At 39.8% G+C, this 12,927-nt stretch overlaps 1 protein-coding gene across 6 annotated transcripts; it reads left to right on the top strand.

Annotated features, from left to right (window-relative positions):
- LOC140823659 (uncharacterized) lies at positions 1-4,521 on the top strand. Of its 6 annotated transcripts, none has more exons than XM_073185126.1 (5): positions 4-201; positions 296-427; positions 505-669; positions 1,252-1,322; positions 4,341-4,521. In XM_073185126.1, exons 1-5 carry the CDS (start codon positions 127-129, stop codon positions 4,504-4,506), a joined length of 609 nt encoding a protein of 202 aa, XP_073041227.1. In that variant the 5' UTR covers positions 4-126; the 3' UTR covers positions 4,507-4,521. The 6 variants fall into 6 exon arrangements, with proteins under 6 accessions (XP_073041250.1, XP_073041227.1, XP_073041224.1 ...); XM_073185123.1 differs by lacking the exon at positions 4,341-4,521 and adding an exon at positions 1,835-2,472 and having other exon boundaries at positions 505-648; XM_073185114.1 differs by lacking the exon at positions 4,341-4,521 and adding an exon at positions 1,835-2,470.
- Positions 4,522-12,927: the final 8,406 nt, after the last annotated feature.

Consider the following 12,927-nt stretch of genomic DNA (forward strand, 5'->3'; position numbering starts at 1 on the left):
ATAATAATAATAAACAATCCGTGTATTTCTAGGTTTGGGCGTCGGAGAATCGGCGAATTTTCTTGTCATTCTTGTCCTTTATGAAAGTTATTTTTCAGCTGTATTCATCGGAATTTGTGAGAGCAGATGGATTCGGACCGCTGTTTTATAGGATATCGTCGGATGGAAGTGGAAGAGTTGTCGTTGCCGAAGATGCGTCAAGTAATTGGGGATTATTATTTTTTTGAATTGATTTCTGTTTATCTTTATTCTTTCTCAGTATGGTTTATCGATTATTGAATATACCATTTGACAGATGTGTGATGTGTATGTGCGCACGCTATATCCTGGTTCATTTGGTGGATCGAACACATACCTTGCCGACGAATTTTTGCATGTATTCAGACATATTCCCCAAATAGCCCTAGACGCCTTCAACAGTGCCAAGGTTAGGCAAATGCATTGACAGTCCTAATTATTTGATGCACGTAAGTAATTTCTTTCGGTTTGATTGGATTGATACAGGGGAGAAATTTCAAGTTTGTGAAGTTTATCAAGCTTAATCGCATTAGCATTCTATTTAACTCCATGACTTTCGAGGCTAAGGAAGATGGAAGCGATGAGTGTCTTCTTTTCCGAGCTGTTGTTAATATGATCGGCACGGACAATGTATTGTTGTGTGAGATCAGGGCACGAACAATTCATTTCTTTATTGCTTTCTTTGGATTTTCAATTTCATGCTATCCTTGTTTATGTTAATCTTCTATCATTTTATGGACTACCATAAAACCCTAGTAATGCCAATGCAAACAAACTTAAATCGACTAAATATCTACCTCCAGATGAAGTGCTGGTGGTGGTTTGCTTGTTTTAGTTGACCCGTTGTTAGCTATGTGAATTTGATCTGATTCAATCAAGTAGCTATGTGAATGATATTGAATGGTGAGAGCTGACATAGAAAACAATGCCTAGATACACCAGCAAATTCTTATGTAGGACATCAAATTGTGTGATGATGCTGCTTGTGCACGGCAAGTATATTACATGAAGTTTTTTTTTAAAAAAAAAAGAAAAATTGTGTGTGCGGGTATTGTGAGGCTACACGAGACTTTGTTTGGGGCGTAAAATAAATGTCCATTCAAGAAGATATGGATTTTAGAGTAGATTCTAAATAGGTGAAACAGGAATATGTGTATCACCAAAACCAAGCCTTTTATCCATATTTTTTTATTATTATTGGCACAAGAAGTTCACTTTTGTTGTATTTTTTAGGATGGTGATGAAAGTAAAGATTTGGGTGACGACATTCTTTCCTTTGTTAGACCATCAGGTCACTACATTTGGTATGTCTTCAGAGATTATTCTTTAACTGGTTCCTTCTCTTTATTTTCTTGGTTATTTTTATGCTCTTTCTTATTGATCACCATGATTGATGAAGGCATCATAGTGTTCTATTCTTTACCTCAGTTTGTGACCTGGTAATTTGATACAGTGGGAGATTGATGCTTCATCTTATCTTTATAATATTTATATTCTAGTCTCCTTTGGTTTTGAAATACTAGATTAGGTGTTGATATTATTATCTATAGGGCTTTTGTTAGTTCTTCTTTCGGTGACTTGTTTTGGAATCAATAAAATTTAGCACTTTGCAAGTGTTACCCACGGCGTGTTTCTAGATCGGCCGATTTGAAGTCATGAGTTGTGGCCTTGTTGGGTGTCGATCGTCTAGCTCGTGCCTTCCTGCTCCGTAGCAAACTGCAATCTACTAGCAACAAAAAATACAGCAGCATGTATATATGATATATGCAATTGAACGAGGCTCAGACAAACTGATACGGCCTCTCCAAATACGCAGTGAACCAAGGCGAAGACCACAAAGGTTTCCAGATTACAACCCCATCTCTATAACCACGCAGCACCCAACACAAAGCTGGAGGCATGCACTGTTTCAGAACCACAGAGAACCGAAGCAGCACCTATCAACTCACACAAACTCTCTAATGTTTCACTGGAGAAAAAATAGAGAGGAAGGGGATAGAATAGAGAAGCTCAAACACTAAGCAAGAAGACACTCAGTCACCGAATCGGCTGCTCACTCTCATGGAGGAGAAAAGGAAAACGGCTACTGCCTGTGAGAAGAAAAGGAGCGTCTCACCTCATTTTAGCCCTAAAGCCCATATATATATAAATAAGGGTGGCTAAAGTAATGGGCCAAAGAGAGTATTGGGCCAAACCCAACAGGCCTAATAAGTAATAACTATCTTCGAATTTTCATATTTTGTTTCCAACTTCAAGTCCTTGTTTGCGATGGTTCTGACGTTTGATCATGCTCTCAGTTTACTTCCAAGACTGCTTGTTTAATGGACATTCCTTTCTTCCTTATGTTACACTGTTTCGTTAGCGCAATTGTCATTATACATTATCCGTCTCTTTGAAGATGCAGTGTACTTTTTCGAAGTTCTTTCTTTCTTACACACTTCTTTTTCTGTTTTCTTTTTGTTCGAATTTGAAAGCTTTAAACATGAACGTGGCGAATGCCACTCCACTGATGGTTCACTCGGTGGCAAATGCGACTATGCTGTTGGTTCAAGTCCTGGTAAATGTTTATGTGTCGTTTGTTCTGCTCATAAAGATTAAAGAATGGTGGACACCATCAAATTAAGTCTTGGTTTATGTCGCTTTTGAGGTTTACGAGTAGTGAATGGTTATACTGCGTTATTTTATGCCTTTTTGATTGTTGTGTTAGTATCAACCCGATGTTGAATTGATTTTATAATATGTTTTAGGATGTAAATTTACGTTATTATATATATTATCTATGTATATAAATTGAGTTTTTGTCGTATTTAGAAAGTTCACGAAAAAGTAATTACTATAAAAAGAAATATTTGTTAGTATTAATGTATTCATCTATAATGTTACATATATTTAAATACAAATAAGAAATAGACGCCTAATTAAATTTTAAGTATTTTAAATTTCTTTTTAAAATTCAAATTTGAATTTGACTTCTTTTAAAAATATAAACTATTTTGAAGTATCTATATATATTGGTTATATCATTTCATTTATTTGTAGTTATGATTTTTAGTTTTGTGTCTTTTTATATATTTAGCTATCACTATTTTCTATCATATTAAATAAAATATATTTTTTGTTTATATAATATTATGTTTTCTAATTTTTTAAAGAATGTCATCGTGAATTTTGATACATTGACTGTCCATAAATTGTTAGTTTTATGTATCTTAATTAGAATTTCAATATAATATATTTGTCTCACAAAATTGACTTATAAACTGTTTTATATAAGTTTTTGTGAAAAAATATTTTTGTGATGCGGCTTTATCTCTTTGATAAGTATTTTTGTAACTTCTCAATTATTTAGATAACCATTATTTACTTCTTCTTCGTTTTCTTTCCCCAGAAAACCATATCTCCATTTTTACATATATATCTTAAAATAAAAGTGGTCATGACTATAATGATGGTAAAAATTGCATAAAAATATAGAAATGCAAAACTGTTAAAACCACAAAAAATTCTCATGATATCGTCTCCCAGATCAATTTTGTTATATAGATTTTTTATTCGATCTGACTGATGAAAAATATTATTTTTTATGCTCAAAGTATCGCTTTTCACTGAAAACTAAATACGAATCTAATTGATTTGTCTCACAGATATAAATTTTTGTACCGTTTCAATAGAGACACACTCTTAAAACAATCGGTATACATGTTGATAATTTATAGTCCATCTTGCACCAAAGTCTTGAAATCTGGACAAGGTATTATGTTTGATATCCAATTGATATACAATAGGTTCTCTCTCAATTTCTTCGGCCATTAAAAAAAAAAGAATTCAATGCTCATGTATTGAATCTACACGAAAGTGCCATAATTGGAGGCAAGTGAAAGGTCAAAACGAGCTTATGTAAATGTTCACTACCCTATATCTTGTTGAGATATTGTCGAATTATCAAAGGATGAATTGAATAATACTCCACTAAATAGTGTATGTTGATAATATGTGTGTTCGTTGTTATTTATAAATTTTTGGAGAATCTCGCAGGCTTAGTTCTCTGTGAGCCTACTAGTTAAATTTAATAAAAATAAGTTTGTTGTTATCCTCTCCCTGATGAAATGTTGAAAACAATGGGATTGTCCGAAAGAAAATGTTTTCTCACCAAAAAAATTCATAGTTATACTTGCCTATGACCTAGCCTCGAAGTCGCACTTGGAATTGGTGCATGTTTTCTCTGGGAACGATGAACTCTGATACCATAGGCTCTACAAAATCAAAATTTTACCTTCAGCTTTTGCATGGGTTTTTAACACTTTGTTTTTGTTCATCTCCAGTGGGATGACAACGCAGCGGATTTCGATCTTTTCTAAGTGGAAGGAGGCATGTATGATCGGCGCCGTTGGGTACGTCGTGCTAAAGGACAACATTTATTATTCAGATTCTCATCCTTCACAACCCGCGATGAAAGTGATTACTCGCCATCAATATTATCATATATAGCAAGATTGATCATATTTTAAGATTTATGTGTGTAACAACACATAATGGAAAATAAAATAAAGATTAGATCGGCCATCAATATTATCATAGCAAAAGACAAAAACTTGTGTGAGACGGTATCACGGGTCGTATTTGTGAGACAGATCTCTTATTTGGGTCATATTACTTTTTTATTGTGAATATGGATAGGGTTGACCCGTCTCACAGATTATGACCCGTGAGACGGTCTCACATGAGACCCACTCTAAAATGACTGCATGTTAGGTCTCGAACTATAGATCATCGTTCCAAATTTGAGATTTTTATGTGAATATGAACTAGAACCTCAAACTTTTATGCCAGATGAAATAGAAGCCCCCTCCCTCTACTCAAAACAATATCAAAATACCTAGTCAATATTTTTTTGGTAAAAATTTATGTGAGACGGTCTCATGGATCGTATTTTGTGAGACTGGTCTTTATTTGGGTAATCCATGAAAAAATATTACTTTTTATGCTAAGAGTATTACTTTTTATTGTGAATATTGGTAGGGTTGACCCGTCTCACATATTAAGATCCGTGAGACGGTCTCACATGAGACTCACTCTATTTTTTTTTTTTTATATTTCTTGTTCCTTGTGTTGAATGGGTAAAAATTAACACAAATAAGTTTATTCACGTATTAGGATACATCGATTGAGAAATTTGACGAAATATATTGACATAATTAAAATCCTATGAATCCTCGAAATCATAGGAATTGTCTTTAATCTTCATAATATCATCATGTCCACGTCAATTTATTGAGAAGATAATAATATGTTATAGGAGATATAAAATGGAATCGTTTAATATTTTAAATTAATCATTTTTATAAAACGGAAAACGGAAATGAATTATTAACGAGTCAATAGATTTTGCATATTTTCCTATTAATTATATGATGATGATTTACTATTTTCTAGATTGTTACATGCCTTAATTTTTACCTATAAATCTTAAAATAAAAGTGGTCGAACGATTCTATTGATTGTGGCCAAAATTGGATGTAATTGCATAAAATATAAAAATGCAAAACTATTAAAAAAATTGATATACATAGTATTTCCTCTTAATTAGTTTCTTCCATAAATAAAAGAATTGAATGTTTATGTATTAAATCTACACACACACACAATATATATATATATATATATATATATATATATATATATGTATGTATGTATGTGTATATATATGTATGTATGTATATATGGAAAACTATTAAATAATTGATATACGTACATAGTATTTCCTCTTTATTAATTGAAATATTTTCAAATAATAACTAAATTGTTGGTAATAGTATATTATCTTATAATCCATATGATTTTAAATCGAGGGCGAAATTATAATCAGTCCACTAAATTAAATCATATGTCTTTACGTACGCTTACGATTTACTTAATTCACGGATTAGTCAAAGTACAAATTTTTATAATTGCTTGGATTTTGCAATATAATTAGTTTTAATTAAATAAATGATTCGGCCATATATGCATAATCACACAGAGTCGATCTCCACAAGGGCAAATCTGCAATTAACATTTTATATAACTATATACATACATACATACATATATATATTCGTCGATATTCAACAATTCCATCCACAATATTATTCGATAGCAAATCATGAGTTTCACCAAATCCAATTCCATGTTTCATTTTCTGATCATTTGTGTTCTATTCTTCTCCCTCCAAACAATGGGATTGTTTGAAGAAAAATGTTTTCTTACCAAGAAATATAGAGTCATGCTTGTCAACGGCCTCCCCCCGAATTCCAATCCGATGCGGGCGCATGTTTTCTCCGGGGACGACGAACTCGGATACCATACACTCCACAGATTCCAGAACTTCACCTTCAGCTTCTGCGCGGGTTTAAAAACGGAGTTCTTCTGTCATCTCTGGTGGAACAAGAAGGAAGCCAAGTTCGACCTTTTCAAAATTGAGAAGTATATATGCTCGTTGTGAGGATGAGTGCTATTGGCTCGTGCGAGTCGATGGCATATATTATTCACCTTCTTATCGAAATCATGCGCCGCTACATAAAGTCATTACTTGGTGATCATAAAATTAAATGTATATTCAAGATTTTTATGCATGAATGATCAAAAAGTGAAGAAATCTTTGAATAAGTATTGTTGTGTAAGATGTTTTATTGGAATTTAAAATTTATATTTTGTTATTATATGTTTTGTTATTATATAAGTGATAGGTAATGTCCTATTTAATTTTTGGTGATAGTCCAATTAGTAATTATATTAGTTGGCCCATTCAATGTTAAAGCCCAAATTGCTTGTAAAGGCCCAAGCCCACTAGGCACTCTCGAAATTCCTATAAATAGAAGATGTCTCTCATTATTCAAGGTATGCTCTCATTTTTCCTCTAAAGCTCTTGAGTTCTCTGAGTTTTCTCTGAATTGTTTACTGACTTGAGCGTCGGAGTGCCTACGCCGGGAATCCTCCCGGCGCTTCCTGACGAGTGTTCGTGACGCAGGTGACACCCAGCAATTAGTCGTGCATTGTCTACGTGGATCCGTTTACCAGCCAGGCGAGCTCGTTTACGGGCCAAGTGGACAAGTTTATTAACCAGTCAGATTTCGCGTGTGCAGTCTACGCGACTCATTTATTTTAGCTGCATCAGCTTGGCGCCGTCTGTGGGAACGTTACTTCGTCACTTGAGGATGCACACTCGTTCACATTCTTCACGCGAGGCTAATAGGGGGGGACTCCCACCTCAGCCACCTCCGCAGCAAGAAATGCTCATCACCCGCGAAGCATTGGAGGCCTTGGTTAAAGAGACAGCCGCTCGCGCCGCGGCCGAAGCAGTTGCCCAGGCACTAGCGCACCGCCAACATGCTGATACTGGTGAGACAACCCCTGGAGACAATTCATCTTCTCGTGACCCTGGAAATACGTTAAGGAACAAGGATGACGCACGCAGAGAAGCTGAATCAGATGGTCGAACGCATCGTCCCCATACACATAGAGAAAGTGTCACACTCCCTACTTACGCACAGGGATCACGCACTTTGAGTGGACAGGATAGCCGACTGGCCATTTTACCTGCTCGGCGCAGCCCTTTCACCACCGCCATTTTGGCTGAGTCATTGCCAGCAGGAATGAAAATCCCCAACTTGCCAGAGTATGATGGAACAGGCGACCCGCAAGAGCATCTCGACAAATTTTATGCGAAAGCTGACTTGTACGATATCAGCGATGTCGCTTACTGCAAGATCTTCGAACTACGCTAGCTGGCCGAGCGCTTGCTTGGTTCAACAAGCTTCCCTCAGTGACCATAGATAGTTTGGAGAACCTGACTCAGCGTTTCCTCCACCAATTCTCTATCAACAAGAAGTACCCAAAAACTGCAGCTTACTTGTTTACTGTAATTCAGAAAGACGGTGAGGGCCTGAGAGAGTATGTACAGCGATTTACGCAGGCTGTGCATGAAGTTCCCCATGTTAACCATGACCTGTTAGCCGGAATAGTACAGCAGAACCTCCGTCACAGGAAATTCAAGGAATCGATAGCTGGAAAACCCCCTAATTCATTGGAGGAGTTGTTGGAAAGAGCTGAGAAATATATACGAATAGAGGAGGCTATCGAACCGCGGTACTTGGGGAAAAGAAGAAGGGAAGAAGAGAGACCGGAAAGGAGAGAGGAGAAGCGAACAGCTCAAAGCCCACGGCTCCAGTATACTCCTTTGAAGGCACGTCTGTCAGAGATACTGGTAGTGGCAGAGCAACAGGGTTTGTTGCAACCCCCGAGTCCAATGAAGGAAAATCCTAAGCGTCAGAGATCTGACAAGTATTGTCGTTTCCACAAAGATAAAGGCCATTCTACCGAGGATTGTTTCAGCCTTCGGGCCGAGATAGAAAAGTTGATCAAGCGAGGATATTTAAGTGACTACGTGGATAGACGTCGCGGTCAGCAGCGAGACAATAGGCGTCGTGACGACAGTCATCCACGTGGGCAGAGACATGAGCAAGGAGAGATGAGCGAGAAAGCCAAGCATAGAGATGAGAACCTGCCCACTGGGGGCATCATATCTGTTATAACTGGAGGGCCCGCTTGTGGAGATTCAAACCGTGCGAGAAAAAATCTCGCGCGCGCCGCCCGAGCAGATCACACTTCCTCGCACGTAGCCGCACTTCAGCCGATAAACGAGGTGTCGATGGCAGATGTTGGCATGACTTTTGGGGGTGAAGATTTGGAATCCCCTCGGGGAGAACACAACGATGCCTTAATAATTTCTGCTACGATTTCTAATTTTTGGGTAAAGAAAATATTGGTAGACTCGGGGAGCTCGGCAGACATCATTTTTCATGATGCATTCCAGAAGCTGGGTCTAAGCAATGTTCAACTAGCGCAAGTGAAAACACCTCTCGTCGGTTTTACAGGAGAAGTGGTTGAAGCAATGGGAGAAGTTATTTTACCCATTTCATTGGGATCTTATCCAAGGCGGAGCACGAAAATGGTAAAATTTTTAGTGGTGAAAGCTCCCTCGGCCTACAACGTAATACTAGGCCGTCCAAGCCTAAACTTGTTTCGCGCCGTCGCATCCACTTATCACATGAAATTGAAGTTCCCGACTTCTGACGGAGCAGGAGAAGCGGTGGGAGATAGCAGGCTTGCTAGAGAATGTCATGCTTCTATTTTGCAAGACGCGGTGGAAACTCGGAGGAGGCAAGGCCCCAGGATAGATTCCATAAAAGGGAAGAAGCAAAAGCTTGAGCAAGATTCAAGCGACAATGGAGTACACCTCGTAGAGGGAGAGTCAGAGGATAGAGAAAGAATGACCGCAGCGGAGGCTCTCAAACGCATCGAAGTAGTACCAGGTGACCCGAAAAGAACCCTCAAGATCGGATCCGATCTGTCAGAGGGGGTGGAGAGCACTTTAGTAGCTTTTTCTTGCAGCGTAACGCCGATGCATTTGCCTGGGGTGACGGGCCATTACCTGGGATACCCCCTGAGTACGCGCTCCATCATCTTAATGTGAATCCACAGATGAAGCCAATTAAGCAAAAAAAGAGGTCTTTTGGCCCGGAGAAAAACAAACGTATAGCCGAAGAAGTTGAAAAACTCATAAGAGCCAACTACGTCAGACCTGTGTCATACCCGGAGTGGTTGGCAAATGTTGTTCTGGTCCCCAAAAACGGTGGAAAATGGCGTCTTTGCATAGATTTCACTGATTTAAACAAGGCATGCCCCAAAGATCTTTTCCCATTACCTCGAATAGATTTATTGGTTGACTCGACTGCAGGATGCGAACTGCTCAGTTTTCTCGATGCCCACCAAGGGTACAATCAGATAAGATTGGCACCCGAGGATCAAGAAAAAGCAAGTTTCATCACCGATCGAGGGATCTATTGCTATGAGGTGATGCCCTTTGGACTTAAGAACGCTGGAGCAACATATCAGCGATTGGTGAACAAGATGTTTGCAAACATGATTGGGAGGAACATGGAAGTATATATAGACGACATGCTTGTGAAAAGTGTTCAGGCAGTCAAGCATGTGGATGACCTCGAAGAATGTTTTGGAGTGTTACGAAAGTATCAAATGAAGCTGAATCCGGAGAAATGTTCTTTCGGTGTACGGGGTGGCAAGTTCCTTGGATTCATGGTCTCACAAAGAGGAATAGAAGCAAACCCCGAGAAGATAAAGGCGATCTTAAGCATGAGTCCGCCACGAAGTGTGAAAGGGGTACAAGAATTAATGGGGAGAATGACTGCGTTGAATCGTTTCATTTCTAGAGCTGCAGACAAAGGTCTGCCCTTTTTCAGAATTCTAAGACAGGGAAAGGGGTTCAAGTGGTCGGAGGAATGTCAGCAGGCATTCGAAGAGCTGAAGAAGTATTTGACTACACCCCCACTTCTAGCAAAGCCCCAATCATGGGACACGTTGTTGCTCTATCTGGCAACCTCGTCCGACGCAATCAGTGCTGTGCTCGTGGTGAATGTGGGAAGAGAGCATAGACCCGTATATTACGTCAGTCGGACATTGCAAGGGGTAGAGCTCCGATATACCAACATTGAGAAATTAGCGCTATCCTTAGTAACTGCAACGAGGAAATTGCGCCCATACTTACTATGTCACCAAGTGGTCGTGCTTACCAATCACCCCCTCAAGCAAGTGCTATCTGGTCTAGAGGCATCTGGGCGAATGGTTAAGTGGGCTGTTGAGCTGAGCGAATTTGGAATTGAATTTCAACCTCGCCCAGCTATTAAAGCACAGGTCCTCGCAGATTTTCTCGTTGAAATGACGACTAATGAAGCAGAGTGCTCCATCGCAACTTGGGTGGTCTATGTTGACGGATCCTCCACCGTGCATGGGAGTGGAGCCGGTGTGGTGCTAGAGAGTCCTCAAGGTGATATATTTCAGTATTCTATCAAATTGTTGTTTTCTGCATCAAACAATGAGGCCGAGTACGAAGCGCTCATAGCAGGAATTAAGTTGGCCCTGTCGGCTGGAGCGAGGAGTTTAGTGGTGCATAGTGATTCCCAGTTGGTCGTTAACCAGGTCAAGGGAACTTATGAAGCCAAAGAGGAAAAGATGACCGAGTACGTGACCCGGGTCAATGAATTACTCGCTCTTGTAGAGAGTTATGACATAAAACAAGTGCCTAGAGCAAAAAATGAAGTGGCAGACCGTCTAGCTAAATTAGCTAGTTCTTGGACAAACATCGACAGTAGGAAGATCACCTTCTTGACAATCAGTAAGGAGGAAGCAGAAGAGACCACATGCAATATATTGTGCTTAGAAGGACAAGAACCAAGTTGGAAAGACGAAATTCTTACCTACCTGAAACACAACGATCTTCCCCAAGATTCTGCCGTCGCACGCAAGCTAAGGGTAAGAGCTGCGCGATTCACAATCATAGATGGAGAGCTCTACAAACGAGGCTACAGTCAACCATTTCTGAAATGCCTAACTCCGAGAAAGGCTGATTACGTTCTCCGCGAGATCCACGAAGGGATTTGTGGAAACCACTTAGGAGGGAAAGCATTGGCCGGGAAAACCTTACGACAAGGTTACTTTTGGCCGACCATGAAGAAAGATGCATTAGAATTGGTGAAGCACTGTCGAGCTTGCCAAGAACATGCCAATCTCTACCATCAACCCGCGACGTTGCTGCAACCACTGGAAAGTCCCCTGCCTTTTGCCCAGTGGGGAATGGACTTGGTAGGACCTTTTCCCCCAGCTACGGGACAGAGAAAATTTCTCATAGTTGCCGTAGATTACTTCACAAAGTGGGTTGAAGCAGAGGCGTTGGCGAGAATTTCGGAGAAAGAAGTGATAAGCTTCTTGTGGAAGAACATAGTGTGTAGATTCGGGATTCCCCGAGCGCTGATCTCGGATAATGGCACCCAGTTCTCTGGAGGAAAATTAAAGGAATGGTGTGGAGGTCTCTCTATCAGGCAGTTCTTTACATCGGTTGGAAATCCACAAGCCAATGGGCAAACAGAGGTAACTAACCGAACTATATTGCAACATCTGAAGACCCGTCTCGGCAAAGCTAAAGGCAATTGGGTGGAAGAATTGCCAAGCACCTTGTGGGCATACCGAACTACACCTCGCACGTCGACAGGGGAGTCTCCTTTCAATCTAGTACACGGTGTCGAAGCTGTAGCCCCCGCCGAGATAGGAGAGACCTCGTTAAGGGTAAAACAATACAGGCAACTCGAGAACGATCAGGCCCTTCGAGCCTCTTTGGATATGATCGATGAACTGCGAGATGAAGCATCAGTCCGAGCAGAGAGATACAGAGCACGCATGGCTAGAGCTTACAACGATCGAGTAAAACCAAGAGCCTTTCAAGTAGGCGATCTGGTCATGAGGAAAGTGGACGTCTTGCACCCCGTCGGCAAACTTGACCCTAAATGGGAAGGCCCTTACAAAGTAGTGGAGATAATCAAGATAGGAACTTATCGCCTCCAACACCAAGATGGGAGAGTACTGCCTCGACCATGGAATGTAGCAAATTTGAGGAAGTTTTACCCGTAGAGGGACGCAGCTGAATAAAAGAATAAAAGTTTATGTCTTGTTGTTTAAGTTTTTGCATTTTTTCTCCATGTAATTCAACCATTGCGAGTTTCAATAAAGCTGTCAATTTTCTCTCCTTTAGACGCAATTACTAGTTGTTTGTAATGCTTCAAGCGCTAATGCTTAGATCGTCACATATATACCCATGTAGTCGTCAAAGGTTTCCCAAAAAAAAAAAAAGAGGTCTGGCCAACCTCGCGGGATAGCCGGCATGACAGACACTATAAGAGGTCAACGACGACATAAGTCCCGGGATACCTCACCACCCTTAATGGGGGTTTAGGACTTCCCCTTGAGACAACATCTTGGGAGATTGATCCCCTCCCAAGTATGAAATAAGAATCGCGTTAA

This window comes from Primulina eburnea, chromosome 1, assembly GCF_022965805.1.
Source record: "Primulina eburnea isolate SZY01 chromosome 1, ASM2296580v1, whole genome shotgun sequence".
Lineage (NCBI taxonomy): Eukaryota > Viridiplantae > Streptophyta > Magnoliopsida > Lamiales > Gesneriaceae > Primulina > Primulina eburnea.

Coding starts and splice junctions, on each gene's coding strand:
- LOC140823659 (XM_073185114.1), top strand. CDS start 127: ATGGATTCGGACCGCTGTTTTATAGGATATCGTCGGATGGAAGTGGAA. Junction 670..1,251: donor TATTGTTGTGTGAGATCAGG/GCACGAACAATT, acceptor TGTATTTTTTAG/GATGGTGATGAAAGTAAAGA. Junction 1,323..1,834: donor CCATCAGGTCACTACATTTG/GTATGTCTTCAG, acceptor CCAAATACGCAG/TGAACCAAGGCGAAGACCAC.